The sequence below is a fragment of the Hyaena hyaena genome, unplaced genomic scaffold, assembly GCF_003009895.1.
Source record: "Hyaena hyaena isolate Hyena2069 unplaced genomic scaffold, ASM300989v1 scaffold_150, whole genome shotgun sequence".
NCBI classification, from domain to species: domain Eukaryota; kingdom Metazoa; phylum Chordata; class Mammalia; order Carnivora; family Hyaenidae; genus Hyaena; species Hyaena hyaena.
The window spans coordinates 843929-863747 of record NW_024080782.1 but is presented as its reverse complement, the minus strand read 5'-3'; the positions used below and the strand labels follow the sequence as shown (position 1 = coordinate 863747).

General features: G+C 36.5%; 1 protein-coding gene across 6 annotated transcripts in view; it reads left to right on the top strand.

Moving 5' to 3' along the window:
- The window catches only part of KIAA1328 (KIAA1328 ortholog), a 332193-nt gene that overhangs the window by 40664 nt on the left and 271710 nt on the right, over window positions 1–19819 (top strand). For all 6 annotated transcript variants that reach the window (XM_039238958.1, XM_039238959.1, XM_039238962.1 and 3 more), the window contains one exon: window positions 7341–7456. In XM_039238958.1, coding sequence (XP_039094889.1) covers window positions 7341–7456 — 116 coding nt within the window. The remainder of the gene's footprint in view (window positions 1–7340; window positions 7457–19819) is intronic.

Genomic DNA, 19819 nt, shown 5'->3' with positions numbered 1-19819 from the left:
AAAAACATTGAGTTGAATCTGAAGGTCAATCCTAACAATATTGATGTACAGTCATGAGCATGGAATGCCTTTCCATTTATTTAGGTCTTTAATTTATTTTAACAATGTTTTTTAGTTTTCAGTGAACAAGTGTCGTATAAAATTCTGTTGAATTTATTCCTTTGTACTTTATTTTTCTTGATACAAGTGTAGATGAAATTGTTTCCTTGATTTCTTTTGGGGGTTACTTACTGCTAGTATTTAAACATACATTTGATTTCTGTACATTGATCTTGTATCCTGTAACCCCTGCTGAGCTCCTTCATTAATTTTTGTAGTTTTTTAGTTGACTTCTTAGATTTTCTATATACAAAAGCATGTCATGTGCAATAGACATGGTTTTACTACTTTTAGAGTCTAGATGCTTTTTATTTCTTTTTTCCTAATTAATTGTCCTAGCTCTAATCTCTAGTACAACATGAACTGAAGTGTCAAAAGCAGATATCCTTGTCTTATTTGTGATCATAGAGGGAAAGTGTTCTGCCTTTTCCATTAGATATGGTATATTAGATGTGAGTTTTTCATAAAGAGTCTATTTTTAGGTTGAGGAAGTTCCTTTGTCTTCCTATTTTTTGAATTATTATTATTTTTTTAATCATGAATCATTGTTGGATTTTTTGAAGCACTTTTCCACATCTACTTAGATAATCATGTGGTTTTTGCTCTTTATTGATGTAGTGTATTATATTAATTGATATTTGAGGGTTGAACCAACCTTTAATTACTGGGATAAATCCCATTGGTTATGATGTGTAATCCTTTTGTTATGCTTCTAGATTCAGTTTGCTAGTATTTTGTTTAGGATTTTTGCATCTGTGTTCATTTGATATTACTCTGTAGTTCTTGGAGCCCTTTTTACATAGTTTGGTATGTCTCTGATTTCTTAAAGCAACTGTGTTCCTTCAGACAGTACATTTAAAATAACAGCCAACGTGCCTGGGCATATCAGTTGGTTAAGCGTCCACTTTCCACTCAGGCAGTGATCTCATGGTTCATGAGTTTGAACCCTGCATCGAGCTCTTCACTGACAGTGCAGAGCCTGCTTCAGCTCTTCTATCCTCCTCTCTCTCAGCCCTTCTCCATCCTCCCCTCTCTCTCAAATATAAGGAAACATTAAAAATTTTCTTTAATAAATAAAAAAATAAAATAACAGTCAAGTTTTAAAATTTGTAAAGAAGGCATTAAGGTAATTGCAGTGAAATATTTTTTAATGAGGATAGCTTTTTTCCCACTATGTGTTTACTTCCTTTTGAAAACAGTATGCTTCTTTCTGTTTGCCAGATGTCCTATGAAATCTGTTCTTTCCTTCTCTAAAGCTTTCCAAGTTGATATTCAGCATTTATAAAATAGAACCAGCATCCCTAGCTTCCAAACGCAAAACATTAAACAGGGCAAAGATTTATCTGTTTGACAATTTGATGATCTGTAATTCTCTTTCAAACAGAAGCTTTGCTGCCTTGACCTTGTCTTTCACATTAGTGTAAAAGTACACATACCTGGAGTATCTGGAAGAATACCAGGGTTATGCAAAACCATAAAATAAACGTTTTACTAAAACATTAACTTTTAGAAAATGAAGAGTAGATGAGTGTGGGAAAATTTTTTATATTAAAGCAGAAAAGATTGTTTTATATGGGAAAATACAAAATATACAATGATGTTTAAGCTAAAATGCAAGACTTCAAAGAAATTAAGTAAGTTTGGCACAATTTTCAGCTCAGCCATGAAGAATATGAAGGATAATGAAGATCCTTCATTATCTAAGGATATACGTTCTTTTCTCTTGATAGATAAGAGTATATTTTGTAGAAATTTTTAAAAGAAAACTGTTAATGTTTTGTTTTGAGAGAGAGAGACAGAGTGTGAGCAGGGGAGGAGCAGAAGGAGAGAGGGACACATAGAATCTCAAACAGGCCCCAGGCTCTGAGCTATCAGCACAGAGCCCATCGCGGGCTGGAACTCAGGAACAGTGAGATCATAGCCTGAGCTGAAGTCGAATGCTCAACCAACTGAGCCACCCAGCTGCACCTATTTAGTGGAGGTTTTTGAGGAATACTCTGAGGCATTAAATATATGCCAAAAATGATGATTTCTTCATGAACAGTCTATTGTCCTCCTTGTAAATAATTAACAAACAACACTGAGACTATTTTCTGGTCCAGTTGTAACTTTTTAATCCTATAGTGAAATATTTCCCTTCCCTATGTTTAGATTCACATTTTCTTAATTAACTTATTGCTATACTCCACATGAGATAGAGGATTAGGTCTTTTTATGTTACCTTGTGATCTGTGAATGCTTTGATGAAAAATGTAGATCATGATACCAGATATTTTCTTGTATGTATACCTCAAGGGAAATACTATTGAACATAAATTAAATAAGAAGACAGATTTCAGAGTAGGTATCAAATCTGGAGGCTGTTTTATTGTTAAGTCTTATGCATTTACAGGTTGTATTAATATATGTGCTCATATTAACTAGGCTAATAGGCCACAAAGAAACCATACATATCTTTAGATAGGCCTAGAGAAGAAGTGTTGTCCTTTGTGCTTAACACAGCTTAAGTATATAGTCTTTCAGAGCATAATAATTGCTAAGGAGTAGTCTTAGCTTAGCAGCAAACAGAAAAGATTAAAATGAAAAAGCCCTGTTTAAATAGTGTAGCAACACATTTTTCAAGAATACTCCTAAATTTGGTAGAGTGATTTTTCTGCACAGAGGACCTTAAGTTTTGGAAAAAGCTCATTGTAGACTCTGGCATTATGAGATATACGTGTAAACATTTCTGCCCTTAATGATCCTTAGAGTCTTCATGGATCTCCTTCAGATCTTATGAAGGAAGTAAGTAAATGTTGGTGAATACCTATGTGTTCTGAACTGGCAGGCTCTAGAGATAATCTCTGTGTGTAGTTTAATGTTAACTCAAACTTGGCATTCTACCTTTTTTTTTTTTTCTTAAACTGTTTTTATGACCCTGGTACATTACTTGCTGAAGAAACAAATCTTTAGGCTGTTCCTTATATTTATATGGGTTTTATGAATAGTCTTAAAATGATAGGGAGCCATTGTTAGGTTTCTTTTGGGTACCTTGTAACTGACTAAAGTTACTTTGATTATTTTTTCTTTGGTAGGCCTTGAGTGAATATTTTTTAATAAGTAAAAGAAAATAAATATTTTCTTATCTACTTATGAATTTTCCTCTTTAGTCTTAAGATTTTATACTCTAAATAGGGAGAGATTTTGCTATGTATTTTCTCACCTTGACAGTTTTTATTCTATCTTTACAATATGTAGCATCACTTATTCCATCTTTTTTTTTTCCTCAAGTTTCTTTCTTTATTTTTTTAGTAATCTCTACACCTAGTGTGGGGCTCAAACTCATGATCCTGAGATCAAGAGTCACGTGCTTTTCCCACTGAGCCAGCCAGGTGCCCCTCATCTTTATTTTATGCATAATCCTACAGAGTCATCACTTCTTATGTTTTGCACTATCCTTATGCCAAATTTTGCATCTTTATATTTTTTAATATTTCTCTTATCTACTTTCTCTTTCATCCTATGGCTATAGCTTTTGCCTCGATTATCGTATTGTATTTCTTGTACCTTGACCAAATGTTTGAGAACTTTTTCTTATTCCTTTATAAATGGTCTCCATATTTATGAAGGACATATATACACAATATTGGGATATTTATAGTATAGCGAAGGAAATAATAGAACTTTAGCTCAAGAGAATTTTTTAAAAATGTCTGATCTAGTGTAGCTTTTTCCTTTATGAGGAAGAATAATGATGCTCAGAAAAATAAGGACAGTTTTCCAGCGTCACCATGTATACATGGTTTTCTACTTTACACTTTGGGAGTGTACTTGAAAACTTGGAACCGTGACAAAAATGTTTCAGAAGCTGGTTGACAGATTGAAAATTTGGGTGGTATAAATAATTAATGATTCAAATGTTTGACAATTCTAGAAAAATCTGAGAGGTGGCTGCAAATTACTGTGAAAGTTAGTACAAGTGTGCTTGACAATAATGACAGCGAGGGGGAAGACCCTGGAAAGGGATGGCAACAATGGAGGCAAGTTAACCTGAGGCCAGAGGATAAATCGTCATCATGTGTTTATTTGTGTAGTTGCCAGGATTCCTTGTAGTTGTAATCAATTTTAGAGACTAGAAACCTCTTAGAAAGAAAGTGCCAGAATCCCATTCATGGACCCAATAGTATGCTAAGCATGAAAAATAGGAGTTGGGGAAATGATTTTAATGTCATGATGAGGAAGAAGAAATAAACCTGTTTTTTTTGTATACTACTGTGTGCCATGAACTTTCACAGAAATTATTTCAAAGATAAGATGCAATCAACTCAGACATTCAAAATTCTTTTTATTTTTTATTTTTTATTTATTTATTTATTTATTTATTTTTTTACAAATAGTTTATTGTCAAATTAGTTTCTACATAACACTCAGTGTTCATCCCCAAAGTGCCCTCCTCCATGCCCATCCCCCCCTCCCCCCCACATCCATCAGTCCTCAGTTTTTGTCAGCATTCAAGAGTCTCTCATGGTTTACCTCTCTCCCTTTCCCCCACCATTTCCGCCCTTCTTCTCCCGCTTGTTCCTCCGTCAAGTTCCTCCTAATCCTCCTATACGTGCAAACATATGATATTTGTCCTTCTCTGCCTGACTTATTTCGCTCAGCATAACACCCTCAAGGTCCATCCATGTTGCTACACATGGCCAGATTTCATTGTTTCTCATTGCCATGTAGTATTCCATGGTATAGATAAACCACATCTTCTTGATCCATTCATCTGTTGATGGACACTTAGGCTCTTTCCATGTTTTAGCTATTGTGGAGAGTGCTGCTATGAACATTGGGGTACATGTGCTCCTATGCCTCAGCATTTCTGTATCCCTTGGGTAAATTCCTAGCAGTGCTATTGCTGGGTCATAAGGGAGTTCTATTGTTAGTTTCCTGAGGAACCTCCACACTGTTTTCCAGAGGGGCTGTACCAGTTTACATTCCCACCCACAGTGTAGGAGGGTGCCCGTTTCTCCACATCCTCGCCAGCATCTAGAGTTCTCTGATTTGCTCATTTTAGCCACTCTGACTGGCGTGAGGTGGTATCTCAGTGTGGTTTTGATTTGTATTTCCCTGATGAGGAGGGATGCTGAGCATCGTTTCATGTGTCTGTTGGCCATCTGGATGTCCTCTTTGGAGAAGTGTCTGTTCATGTCTTCTGCCCATTTCTTCACTGGGTTGTTTGTTTTTCGGGCGTGTAGTTTGGTGAGTTCCTTATAGATTCTGGATATTAACCCTTTATCTGATATGTCATTTGCAACTATCTTTTCCCATTCCGTTGGTTGCCTATTAATTTTCTGGGTTGTTTCCTTGGCTGTGCAGAAGCTTTTAATCTTGATGAGGTCCCAACAGTTTATTTTTGCTCTTGATTCCCTTGCTTTTGGGGATGTGTCAAGTAAGAAGTTGCTGCGGTGGAGGTCAAGGAGGTTGTTTCCTGCTTTCTCCTCTAGGGTGTTGATAGTTTCCTGTCAGACATTCAAAATTCTAATTTTCATTCTTGATTTCAAGTAGAGCAGGGGTCTAGAAGGAAGTAAATTTAGGAGCTCAAAAGAATCCCAGTGGATCTCACTTACACATATTTCTGTGTGATTTATAGGATAAATGTTGTACTCTTCTTTGGAGGACTAAGCACCAGCAGCAGAACTCAGGGCTGACATCTCTGTGCAAAAAGTAACATGAAAATTAGGGTTGTCATTTTAAGATCGGTTTTCTCTCCCCCTCCCCCACTCCTGTTCTGCTCTCTCAAAAATAAATAAACAATTTTGGGGCGCCTGGGTGGCTTAGTCGGTTAAGCGTCCGACTTTCGCTTGGGTCATGATCTCGTGGTTCGTGGGTTTGTGCCCCGCGTCGGGCTCTGTGCTAACTGCCAGCTCAGATCCTGGAGCCTATTTCAGAGTCTGTATCTCCCTCTCTCTCTGACCCTCCCCTGCTCACACTGTCTTTCTCTCTCTCTCTCCTAGAATTAAATAAAAAATATTTTAAAAAAATAAATAAACATTTTTTTAAAAATTAAAAAAAAAATAGGGGCACCTGGGTGGTTCAGTCGGTTAAGCAACTGACTTCTGCTCAGGTCATGATGTCACCGTTTGTGGGCTTGAGCCCCGCATCAGACTCTGCTGCCAGCTCAGAGCTTGGGGCCCAGTTCAGATTCCGAGTCTCCCTCTCTCTGCCCTTCCCCTACTCCTGCTCTGTCTCTCTCTCAAAAATAAACAAACATTATAAAAATTAAGATGGGATGCCTGGGCAGCTCAGTCAGTTAAGCGTCCAACTTCAGCTCAGGTCATGATCTCAAGGTTCGTGGGTTCAAGCCCCGCGTCGGTCTCTGTGCTGACAGCTAGCTCAGAGCCTGGGGCCTGTTTCAGATTCTGTATCTCCCTCTCTCTCTGACCCTCCCCTCCTCACGCTGTCTCTCTCTCAGAAATAAATAAAACATTAAAAAAATAAATAAATAAAATTAAGATAAGTTTTAATGTTGTTGTTTCATTTGGGATTTTTAAATGATTCCCCCTGCTCCCTAAAATGCTCTTGTCAGAAACCCTCACCTCCTTCTGATAGGATTGAATTGGAATACTTTACAGTTAAACATTAAGGATACAGATTTTTTTTGGTCAGTGTTATTTTTTTTCTTTTTAACACTTTTTAAGAATAATTGCAATGCAAACCATTTTTAAAGTTAATACCCTCTTTTTATTCCAGTCTAGTTATTTATATGCTGCTGAGGAAATGCAAGGTATCAGTTCCAAGGAAAAGAGTGAAATTGCATATGTGTAGTTAATGAAATGTTTAAGAGATACATAGTTTGTTTATTTCATTGACAGGATTTAAATAAAAATATGAAAAGATCCAAATCAAAATAAAATGATTGTACCTGTTTTGATAAGAAATGAAACTGTGTTTTAAAATTGAATATTATTCTGTCCTGGATTGCAGTTGGGAGCCCATTTTCTATTTAGGACTTTCCATATTTAAGATACTTCTGATGATTGTGAACATTTTTGATATAAAAATCTTGTTCATATTTTATTACAAAGGTATGCACGATTGCCTTATGAAAGGTTAATTTAAAAGAAAAAGAAGAAAAAGAAGCAAAACTTAGATTATCCCTGAAGAAATCACCACGCTTCTGGAAGAAATCTAGTTTGGGTAAACGTCAGCTATATGCACATATTTTATCTTATTCTCATAGGCATTTCTTTCCATTTTGGTACTTCTTTCAGAGTCAGTGAAGAAAAGGAAGTGACAGAGGAACGACTCCGAGCTGAGCAGGAATCGTTTGAGAAGAAGATCAGGCAGTTGGAGGAACAGAATGAACTGATCATCAAAGAAAGGGAAGATATCCTTTTTGAAAGTCCTCTTTTTTAATGTGCAGAGAGTTTGACTGTTTCATGAAGAAAACATAAAACTCCAGAGAAATAATTATTCTAATTTATAACAGGGAATCAATCTGCATGGGCTGCCATTTTTAGGCAATCAAAATGACACTTAACAGCATGTGCTATTGCTTCCTTTGTGCTAGATGCGGCCACCCAGCTGTTCTGCTGCTGCTATTACACTGCAGAGCACAGATTTGTCAACTAAAAAAGACAATAAGATGTTTGGGCATTAAAATACAGTGTTGGAACTTTCCTAAATTCTGTTCCACTACTGCCATTGAGCCTGAAACCTCTTTGCGTTTGGTATTTGTTCCAGGTAAAGCTTTGACAGCCCTAAGGAATTCTACTCTGAAATCATAAAAATAATAATTTTAAAAAATCCATTGTAATTTGTAGGTGTTGTAATTGATAGGTGTTTACACTGCAGCATAACCACCAAAATTCTCATGGAGCAGAAGACTGTTTAGAGCTGGAGAGAGGTGTGTGTGTGTGTGTGTGTGTGTGTGATATGTTGCATTACTTGTAAGAAAGTAAAATAAGAAGTGCTGTTTTAACTTAAGAATTGTACTTTAGGGGATATGTGAGTAGAATAAGCATATTTCTGAAGTTTCTTTTGACTGGGTGATTACTTATCTTTGGGTGTTTTTGCAGTGGCGCTGGTATATAAATAAGGAAGTTACTGCCCCTAAAACTAGGCTGATGTATCAGCCAGCTAAACTAGAATATGAATGCTTGAAGGGACCAGTGCCCTTACTGTCAATATCATCATTAACTTGATCATTAATAATTATTTCTAAGACTCTTCAGGTGTCAAATATAATCATATATGGATAATAACTATACCCTTGTGAATACCAGGGAAATAGATGTGTGAAGATAAATTAATTCACTTGGGGAAAAGCACAAAAATGGAACTGTAAAAAATGAGTTTTGAACTTCTATTTTCAAACAGTAGAAATACATGGTTAGAAATTAATCAGAATTTTCAGATTTGATTTGCTGAGTGGAGCATTTATAAAGTTTATTTCCCCACAATCTAAACGTGTACTTTTTCCAGTTATTTATTTTCTGTATTCCTTTAGCATTTGAATAACCATCCTGGCTTTTCTCTTTTCTTTCCTTCATTGACTGTATTGTACCTACACTGTCAACTCAGGCTAGACCCTCTTTTGTGATTTTCTTCCTGCTACTTCTCTCTCTGGTTAAAGTAGTGCCATTTAGTCAGAATTCATAACAAACTGTGCTCAGCCACTTTGGGTCCTTCACTTTCTGGAAGGAGTAGGTGACTCAGGACTTCCAAGAAAAGGTTGATTGGGAATATTTTCATTTGTAACAAAAATTCACTTTACAGGGTCTATTTTTTCCCACGTAACCACTCTGGAGATAAGTGACCTCTGGCATTGTTTCGGTGGCTTAAAGTTTTCTGCACCAGATCTCTACAGTTCCCTTAGCTTCTTCTCATGGTTGCAGAATGTCCGGTTGCAGAATGGTTGCTCTAATGCTGGAATCAAAGTCACCCCAAGGCAGGGAGAAAGGGAGGGAGGAAGGAATTCTGGCAGTTGTGACTCTAGTTCCTTGTTTTAAACAATGTAAAATCCTTCTCAGGGTACTCCCCCTGGCTCCTCTCCCATCCTCCCCACTGCCAGCAGTCTTTCATGAGATATTTATTATCCTGAACTTTTATTATATGGCCATGCTGAGCTGCAAGAAGGGCTGAGAGAGTGAGCATTAAAGTGAAAGGCAGCAAGGGAGAAGGGGAATTGGGCATGAAGTCAGCCTCCAACTCTATCTGGTAACAGAAATAAGGGCAATAGAAACTGCTTTATGTATAGTAGGGAGGAAATGATGATGCCTTGACCTTCCTGGGACAAAAAAAAAATGGTATTATGTCCAGTGGAATTGGGGTGAGTTGGGGAAATAAGGTGAGAAAGAGAAACAAGATAAGAAGGTTTGAAAGCCTGGCCACATTTAGGAACTCATTTATCTGGTAATATGCTTAACCAAAATGTGTAGCTTTCTGAAAAGTAAAATCTAATTTTGGTGGATATTGTATTTTAGGACTCTTTGGGTCAAGATTAATGGATTTAGTGCTAAAATCTAAAGTTAGCATGGCTATGAATGGTTTCTTTTGTCAGCCTACGGAGTAAGATACCTCAGATGGTTGTAGTAGCACAGTTTTTCCTATTTTTCCCATGACTTCACGCACGGTCAGTAAACTACCGCCATGGGCCAAATCCAGTAGGGTGCCATCTAAATCCAGCCATGCCCATTCATTTGTGTTTCATGTATGGCTGCTCTTGTTGCTGCAGCTACTAGCTGGCTAGGTGTAACAAAGGCCCTGTGGCCTGCGTAGCCTAAAATATTTACTTCCTCTACAGAAAAGTTTTTTGGGCACCTGGGTAGCTCAATCGGTTGGGTGTCTGACTCTTGACTTCAGCTCAGGTCATGATCTTGCAGTTCCGGAGTTTGAGCTCAGAGTCAGTGCAGAACCTACTGAGGATTCTCTTTCTCTCTCTCTCTGCCTCTCCCCTGCTCACACTCTCTCTGTCTCTGTCTCTCTCTCAAAATAAATAAATAAACTTAAAAAAAAAGTTTGCTGACCTCTGATCTATCTTATAAGCTAAAAAGGAAAGGAAAAGACATGTAAATAAAGTCAAAGATTTAGACGTATGTCATAGTTGGATCTATTTTACATATGATATGAAAGGATTTGACTTGAGCTTTTATTATTATTGTGACTGAAGGTTGGAACAAATGTTAGACCATTATCAAAAATCAAAATGGTTTGGTTAATATAAGTGGTTTGAGATTTTTTGAGTCACCAAAAGATAAGGTGGTGTTTGTAGAATTTGTCAAAGAAGAGAGAAAGGAAGATTTAAAAACAATGGCACCCATGGTTTTTATTTTGAGTAGATTGGTCAGATACACATCTCCTTTACTAGCATAAACCTGTCAAAGGTTAATATAGACAATTTTACAGTACATAAAACCCTATAAAACTTAGAAACATAAAACAAGATTATAATTTAAAACAATATAATTTTAACTACAGTTACATTTACCTATCATAAATGAATGATTCAGGCTCTTTCATATACATGGAAATAAGATAATTGTTTCTGTGTTAAGAACTAAATGAATTCTGATTTTTGGAATTTTAAAGATGTGTTATACTAAATTTATGGGGTTTTGTTTTGGAAGTTCTATTAGCCTGATGTTTTGCACTATATGAATACAGACAGTCCCTTAGTGAAAAAGAGAAAAGATATGTTACATGTTTGCATTTGGACCAGGCTTTCGAAGGATTTGTTCTTAGAGTCAATAGAGAAATTTATTACTAAAACACAAAAATTTTTGTAATTTTCAGTCTTTGAACAAAGCTTATTTCCTGAGAACTTAACTATGTAAATGAATATGCCATTTACAAAGTCAAGCAGTCTTATGAACTTAGTAGATTTTTGCCTTGCTAAATGGGTAGAAAGGAGAGAGAAATCTGAAATTTAGAGAGAAATATGTCCAATAGGAGTTGTTCTGAAGCATGTTAGCAGGTTATAAGACACAGAGAATATAGCCGTTAGAAAAGTTGGTTAATATTTGAGCTAACTACTTTCAGAACATATGTCTCAGGTCAGGATGATATCAAAAGCTTACAGAAGGTAAGTCAGGTCTGATATTTTCTGTATTAACTGGTGTAGTGAGGGAAGTGATAGAAAAGAAAGCACAGTGGCTTTAGAGACAAAATCCTCCTTTAGTGCTGGTTAGCTTCCTGACCTTGGGAAAGCTACTGAACTTCGTTCTGAGTCTCTGTTTTCTTCCATAATATGTGGATAGCTAATAATGCCTTCTCATTTCTTTATCCTTCACTGCGGTTCATATGGCTTTCATCAGGTTGTGCAGTGATAAGGTTGTTTCGAGGCCTACTAGCAGAGTGCCAGTGATTTGCTCTCTCCTTTAACCTCCAGTGTCTGTGGAAGATGTAACCTCTTTGTACCACCTACACCTGTTGGGTCCTCACTGGAAGGAAACCAGGTTTGATTTTCCTCTCCCAGAAACCAGACAGAAATTGTTTTCTCTTCCTGTCCTGATTAGGACTTAGTAAATTGAAGAGGTCTTTAGAGGTCCTTATAGCTCAGATCCTTGAGCCCCTTGTATGGGTAATCATTTTAGAAACCTTGCTCTAGGAAGAAAGAATTTTTTTTTTTAACAGATAGTTTATTGTCAAGTTGGTTTCAATATAACACCCAGTGCTCATCCCCACAAGTGCCCTCCTCCATGCCCATCTCCCATCCTCCCTCCCCCCCACACCCATAGGTCCTCAGTTTGTTCTCAGCATTCAAGAGTCTCTCATGGTTTGCCTCTCTCCCTTTCCCCCACTATTTCCCCCCTTCTTCTCCCCCATGTTCCTCCGTTAAGTTCCTCCTAATCCTCCTATACGTGCAAACATATGGTATGTATCCTTCTCTGCCTGATTTTTTTTGCTCAGCATGACACCCTCAAGGTCCATCCCTATTGCTACACATGGCCAGATTTCATTCTTTCTCGTTGCCATGTAGTATTCCTTCGTATAGATAAACCACATCTTCTTGATCCATTCGTCCGTTGATGGACACTTAGGCTCAGAAAGAATTTTTTTTTTTTTTTTTGAGGATGAGAGAGAGAGAGCGCACCACAGAGTGCAAGTGGGGCAAGGGCAGAGAGAAAGGGAAACAGAGTTTCCCAAGCAGGCTCTAGGTTCTGAGCTGTTAGGACAGAGCCCGACACGGGGCTTGAATCCACGAACCATGAAATCATAACCTGAGCAGAAGTTGGATGCCCAACCAACTGAGCCAGCCAGGGACCCCGTAAGAAGAAAAAAATTGTAAAGAACTAACCTTAACTTTTTTGAAGAATGTTTTAGGATGAGCCAAAGGTCTTAGTATGTGTGTGCTGAAAAGATTGGAGAAAATTCATAAGAATTTTATGTAATTACTTAAAAAGAAATCACTCATTTGAATAATGGTAATATTTGAGAGGTAGTCAAAGCTTCCTATTTCATTATGCATCTCCTCTGCAGGAGCCAGAGTAGCATGGTCTGCTGCCTGATCTGTTGGACCTTGCCAAGGATAGGAAGCTTACCGCAGGAAGCTCTGTCATAGATAGGGCTGCAGTACTGCCCATTGGGGAGGGAGGGGAGGAGGGAGAGGGAGGGGAGGGAGGGGAGGGAGGGATAGTAGTAGAAAGCAGTTTAATGAGAAAGGAAGTAAGTTTCAAAAGAAAGGTTAAGTTTCTCCCTTTCAATTGACTTTTCTGGCCCATCATAAGAGAAGGCAGGAAATTCTCTAGTCTTCTAAATGATTTTGGGAGAATTAAAATTCTAACATTCTTAAAATGAAGATTATAGCAGAGTAGAGGGTGTTTTGATGTTTGGCAGTGTCATATACAAATATAGCTAAAGTATGTTGCCATATACCTTATTAGCTCTGATGAATCTTGGCCTTTTTGTTGTCACTAAATAGTGGGTTTTTGTTGTGTATGTTTACAGATTAAATTCTATGATGACAGAATATATTCTGTATATTGGATAAAGTCAGTGTATTCAATTTAACAATCCCTAGACAATATTATTTTACTAATCTAATAACTATCTCTAATACTGTGGAAGTTGTACTTCTTGAGACCATTTTATTTGCTCTGTGATGCTGTATAAAGTTAACAAGTTTTAGACCATTATTATTGTATATTGTCCTGGAATGTAATTAGAATCATAATAACAGATTAAATAACTCTATTTGTATTATAGAGAAATAAGTATGCTTAAGCAAAGAACTGATTATTATTAGCATTGTTGTTGCTTAAACTGCTCTTTAAAGAGTATTTTGTTCTCTTAAAAATACTTGGGTATTAATGTAGAATATAGAGAGGAATTGAGGATAAATGTTTACAGAAAATGTAAAAATTATAAAATTTTATCCATATACTTAATTTTATTCTAGTAAGCCTTTAGGTGTTAAGTTACTCTGTGGTAGTGAGTTGTATTTACACTTATCTGGAACTCATCCAAGAATAAAAATAATAAGAAGTACTCGTCACCTGCTGTGGTCTGCTTTGTATGTACTCTTCTTGTATGAGAATTCCTGAAGCTGTCATATGGATAATAATAAACTGATTATCTGGTGTCTAGTTTATAAATCCAGTACAGATTAGAAGCAGAACAGAAGTAAGGTTTGGAGCTATGGTGAGACTCCTTAAGCTGATAGGGGACTCCATCTCGATGTATCTCAAGGCCTCCATATATTAAATGCAGGGCAGTAGTTAACGTTCATAGTGATGATTATGAGGCATTGAAATAATAATGTTAAATTGTTTTCATCCCCTGTTACTTTTTAATACTTCTAGTACTTCTTTTAGTAAGACATCTTAGTTTTATATATTGGTTATTTACAGAGCACTTTCTCGAATACTTTTTAACCTTCATAATAACACAGTTAAGTTAGGTGAAGCAAATACTCTTATTCTCATTTTACAGGTAAAGATACTGATCTGGAGAGGTCAGTGAAACAGCCCATTTCAGTTATTTGCCTTTTGACATCCAGTGGCTTTCCCTTATACCAAGTCCTTTCTGCAGCACTGAATGATACAAAAATCAATAAGCCTTGCTTTTCTAGCCCACTTTGCAGTTAAGGCACAGTTTTACAAAAATTTGTAATATATTTTATAGTGCGTTGTTATTCAAAGTTGGTTAAATTTTGTTTTTGGTACTTAACCTAAAATTATCCAGAAACCCAGACATGTAGAATGTTCCTGAGATTTTCCTGTGTCTTGGCTTTTCAGTCACAGAGCCTTTATCATTTCCTTCTGAAATTCTGGACCCATTGTTTTTGCTGTTTTATTGGCCACTTCACGGCCTCCTGGTGCCTCCTCCATTACTCTTCAGAATCCTTTCGTCTCTGTCTCTGTTCCCCAGCCCTTTGCCTAATTTCATCCCATACTGCTTCTGGGCTAGTCTTTCTGAAGGACTGTCTTTATTACATCACCTGCCTTAAAATCCCTTTCCATGGCTTCTCAGGGCCCAAAATATCAAATGCATATTCTTAATTTCAGCATTTAAATACTTAGTTACCGATACCACATAACATATGTGACCTTCATTTTTATGACTCCCTTCCTTGTGTGGTCCGTACATATTAGGAGAGACTCATTGGTTTTTCCTGCATATTTCACTTATTTCTATTTCTATGTCATTGTTCCTTTTACTCTTTTTCTTCTTTAATAACTCTTTAAGACATTTGCTCTGATAATTTTTTAATAGTATTTGGCTTTTAGAATTCTTTAAGAATTCATACCTGTACTAACTGCCCTAACTCGTGTATCTTATGGTCCTTTGAGCAACTGCAGTGTTCTTGCAGCGCTCCTAGATTTTGAATAAGAAAGCTTAGATCAGAATCTTGGATCAGCTACTTTATACCTCTGTGACTTTATACGAGTAATTGAATGCCAGAGCATTCAATGTCATTTTATGGGAATAAGGTGGTTTACAATGGCTTTAAGTCTAAGACTAAAGTCTGAGTAGGGGTGAGAAAGTGAAGGTTGTGAAGAAAAGGAGAGGTTGTCTAGCTAAAGGGGTAACTAAATTTGAAGGGATTTTTTTTAGTTTGTTTTAAGGCTGGAAGAGAAGTTTGAGCATATTTATGAGTTAAAACAAATGTGCTAGCAAATGATTAAGACCTGTTTTCCACCTTATAGTACTTTTTCTGATTTTTAGTTCTGTGAAAATGAAACAAGTCTTAAATTCTGATAAATTTATCCAACTGCTAAATTTACATGCTTTGGGGTATTGAGATATGATATTGTGCTTTTCAGTCTCTTTGCCCTCTATTCTGGGTTTAGCAAGGTTCATTTGTTTATGTAGGTATTTATTTTATTGCTTGTTGTGGACAGAACTGTGTCCCTCCAACATTCATATATGTAAGTCTTAACCCCTTCAATGGGACCGTGTCTGGAGATGGGGTTTTAAATTAGAGTTAAGTGAGGTCATAAGGGTTAGGCCTGACCCAATAGGACTATGGCCTTATAAGAAGAGGAGGAGAGAACTCTCTCTCTCTCTCTCTCTCTCTCTCTCTCTCTCTGCCCCCCTCACTTCCCACCATGCACCTTATGAGGACAAGCAAGAAGGTGGCCAAGAAGAGAACTGTCACCAAAAACCAAATCCTGCAGGGCCTTATTGGACTTGCCAGACTCTCAAACTGTGAGCAAGTAAAGCCCTATTGTTTAAGCCACTTGGTCTGTGGTATTTTGTTACACCAGCCTTAGCAGATCTAGACAGTATTTAACAGGTACTTAGTTCTTTGGTATTTTTATTCTGTATTCTACAAAGTAGAATGTAAAAGCCCTTTCAGTGTATTTGTACAAGAGTAGTGTTTCTAAACATTCTTGTGTTTTCAGATCTCATTCTCTAATCATTCTCCCTTATTTTTATTCTCTTGATTGGGTGTTAATGCACTTTGAAAAATACTTTTTAAAATATTGTATTCTTTTTTAGTGAACTTTGAGTTTAGGGATTTCTCTATTATTGTCTGAGATCCTTTTAGTATCTTTAGTATACCCATTTTATAGTGAAACAAAAGCTTTATTTTCCCAGTTTGATTTTGATGGTGTTTTTATTTCTTTGGCATGCTGAAGGTTCCAGATGTAGAGCCTTAGGATCCCTGGAGAGCAACTTCTTTGTTGCTTTAGAGTGAGTAACACTAAGATTCAGGCAGGTATACACTGGGGCTTCAAAAACTGCCCTTGAGGCTAAGGGATTCATTTGTTTTTGATGCCTATAGGTACATAAGCTCAGCAGACCGAATTATTAATTTTTTTTTTTTACATCTCTTTAATTAAAAAGGTTTTTTCGATGAAAGTTCTATACTGGATGAACAGTACTAAATCTAGCATCATTTAAAATTACTTTGGGAAGTTTCAGTAGTTCTTGAATGAAGAATAGACTTTGAATAAATCAATCTCATAATAATGATTATTTGAGAGAGTTACTTATTTTGTTTAGTCTTTCACATTACTGATCTTTAAAGCACTATTCTGATGTAATCTTGTCAGCTAGATCCATTTGCCCTACTACAGCTTGTAATTGCGTTAGACTTGAAGAATGTAATTAATGACTTTATTATTAAAGAGTAGCAAATTTGTCTTAGAGTTTTTAACTTTAGTGTGGCCTTCATTTATGAATGCTTAAATGATTCAGATGGAAATATCCTCACTTCAGTTAGAGACTTATACAATAACATTTCCTTTTTATTTTGATAGTTATGCCTAAGATTCTGCATTTCCAAGCTCTAAGTTTTCAGAAGTAATAGCACTGAATATTTTGTAGTTATGTAATGATCAGAAGTTAACAGAGTATCTGAAATAGATCTCCCTGTAGATAAGATGGTAAGGATTAACCATTGGGCGATATCACAGCATATTCTTCCTATGGGACTATTGAGTCAGTTGAGATGGTAGAGAAGTGCTTTATGCGCCTAAGGCAGTTTTTTATCCTTTAAATATATCATATGAAAAGTCCTTTTTGTAAACTCTCAGAGACTGGAAGTCTCAAATATGACTTATCTCAATGTGTGTATCAGGAACACTGTAGTATTTTGGAAAGACCACTAGAGTCCTACAATTTGAAATCTTGACTGAATTTTGTCTTAAAGTAGTTGTTTGGCCTTGGATAAACCTCTGCAAGTCTGAATTTCATCAGATATAACGTGAACAATATCTGGACCATTTATGACATGAAGTGATCAAATGAGCTGAAATATGCAACTTTTTTTCAAAACTGTAAATGTCTATAAAAATATAAAGTCTACAAAAATATTTTCTTACCCTGAAAAAGCTAACAACATATAAAATGGATATAAAGCCATAGTTGATAAATCTTTCAAATACTTTTATTTCAGATATTATTTTCTATTTGAAGATTTTTTTCTCCTTTCAGAGTCCTTATTCAAACTTCTGTTGCCCAGAGAGTAAATAGGTTTCTAATTTTTGAAGAGACGATATATTTTTTGAAGCAAAATGTTTTTGGCTATGTGAGGGAACATCCATTAAAAATTTTAAAACACTTTTAAGAAAGCTTAGTGCCAAGAGAAATCAGGTAGGAATAGCTAAGGGATCTCCAGGGCATAGAAGAGATCTTAAGGAAAAGAAATCAGAAGCAAAGCTGAAAAGGCTAGGAGTGGATGGAGCATACTTAAGGATGTTTTATGAACCTGGGTCAGGATTAAGCTTTTTCGTGTATAAAAGAAAATGCCAGGGGCGCCTGGGTGGCTCAGTTGGTTAAGCGTCTGACTTCCGCTCAGATCATGATCTTGCAGTTGGTGGGTTTGAGCCTCGTGTCGGGCTCTGTGCTGACGGCTCAGAGCTTGGAATCTGCTTCAGATTCTCTGCTTCCCTCTCTCTCTAACCCTCCCCTGCTTATTCTCTTTCCCTCTCTCTCTCACTCTCTTTCTCTTCCCCTGTCTCTCAAAACTAAATAAACATTAAAAAGTTTTTAAATACCAGGGGTGCCTGTGTGGCTCAGTCGATAAGCATCATGATCTTGCTGTTCCTGAGTTAGAGCCCTGGGTTGAGCTCTGTTCCTGCAGCTCAGAGCCTGGAGCCTGCTTCAGATTCTGTTTCTCCCTCTCTCTCTGCCCTTCCCCTACTCACACTCTATCTAAAAAAAATGAATAAACATTTAAAAAAATGCCAAAATGACAGTAATCAAAACAAGATATATATTTATTTATTTTTCATGTAAAAGAACATCTGAGTTTAGGCAATTTTAGACAGGTATACCAACTCCATAGGTTTTAGGAAGCCATACTTGTTAACTTGGTGTTCTAAGCTTTCTTTCTCGTGTACGCATTCTAGTCAGCATGAAGGAGTCCTCTAATTTTGAAAAGTTTGTACTCAATTTAGTTTTAATTTCAATTTTCAATTGCTGAGTTTAGAAATACAATTGATTTTTGTATATCGATATTTTATCTTTGACCTTGTTAAATTGTCACTTGTTAATTTTAATAGTGTTTTACAGATTCCTTAGGGTTTTTTTTATTCAAATAATTATGGCATCTGCAAATAAAAACAATTTTGGTTCTTTCTAATCTTAATGCCTTTTATTCTTTTTCTTGTTTTATTGCAGTACCTCCAGTTAGGGATTTAATAGAAGTGATGACCAAGAACATTCTTGCTTTCTGTTATATCTTAGGGGGAAAATATGTATTTCATCCTTAAGATTGATATTAGCAATAGGTTTTTAATAAATACCTTTTACCACAAGGAGTAATTTTTGGTTTCTTCCTAGTTTGCTAAGAGGTTATTTTCTTTTTTTAGTTGTGAATCAGCATTGATTATTCACAACTTGAATAATAGTCTTGAACAATCTGTTATATGTGTATGTATTTTCTATTTCCCTTATGGGACATCATTTCTGTCTTGTGCACTATTTTATTTTTTTTTTATTTGTGAGAGAGAGGAGGCAGGGGGAAAGAGGGAGAGAGAGAGAGAGAGAAAGAGAGAGAGAGAGAGAGAGAGAAAGAATCCTAAGCAGGCTCCATGCTAAGCATGGAGCCCAACATGGGGCTCAATCCCATGATCCTGGGATCATGACCAGAGACAAAATCAAGAGTCAGACAGTCAACCAACTGAGGCACCCAGGTGCCCCTGTCTTGTGCACTATTGTACACTGAGAATCTAGGACAGTACCTTGTACTCAGTATGTACTCAAAACATAATGGTTCCATGAATGAGTTGTTATGCCTGAGTTACTGCCTCAGACTCTTGAGAGAAAACTTCTACTTTATTGCTGGAGCAGCACAGTCACAGCACTCTACCCCCACCTGGTGATACTATAGCTAAATTGTAGTAAAATCTTAGGAGCTGAATAAACATGTGAGAGCTGAAACCACAACTGTTTGGACTGATGTGACTGCTACACTTTTGAAATAAACATATACTCACTGTATATAACAAGACTGTGTCTGAGATTTAGCAAATATTTTCACATTTAGGAGGTACCGAAGTGTTTTTGTGTTTTTCTGGATGCTAGAAAGGGATGAAGGATCACTCTAGTTACATATGTTAAAGAAACAGAGTAAACTGTGAAAGTTGACACAAGTAGAGTGAGAGCAAAGGCATTTCCATATTTGTATTCCTGCCCCATCAGCATTTACTTGCTATTAGGTGCTAGCTAAACTTGAGTTTTAAACTACAAGGCTTTTCCGATTCTTAATTTGTGTACTAAATACTTAATATACAGCAAGAAAGTCCCATCTTGTGGCCAAAAAAGGAAATTTTAGGTTTGTCCTTAAAAATCCAAT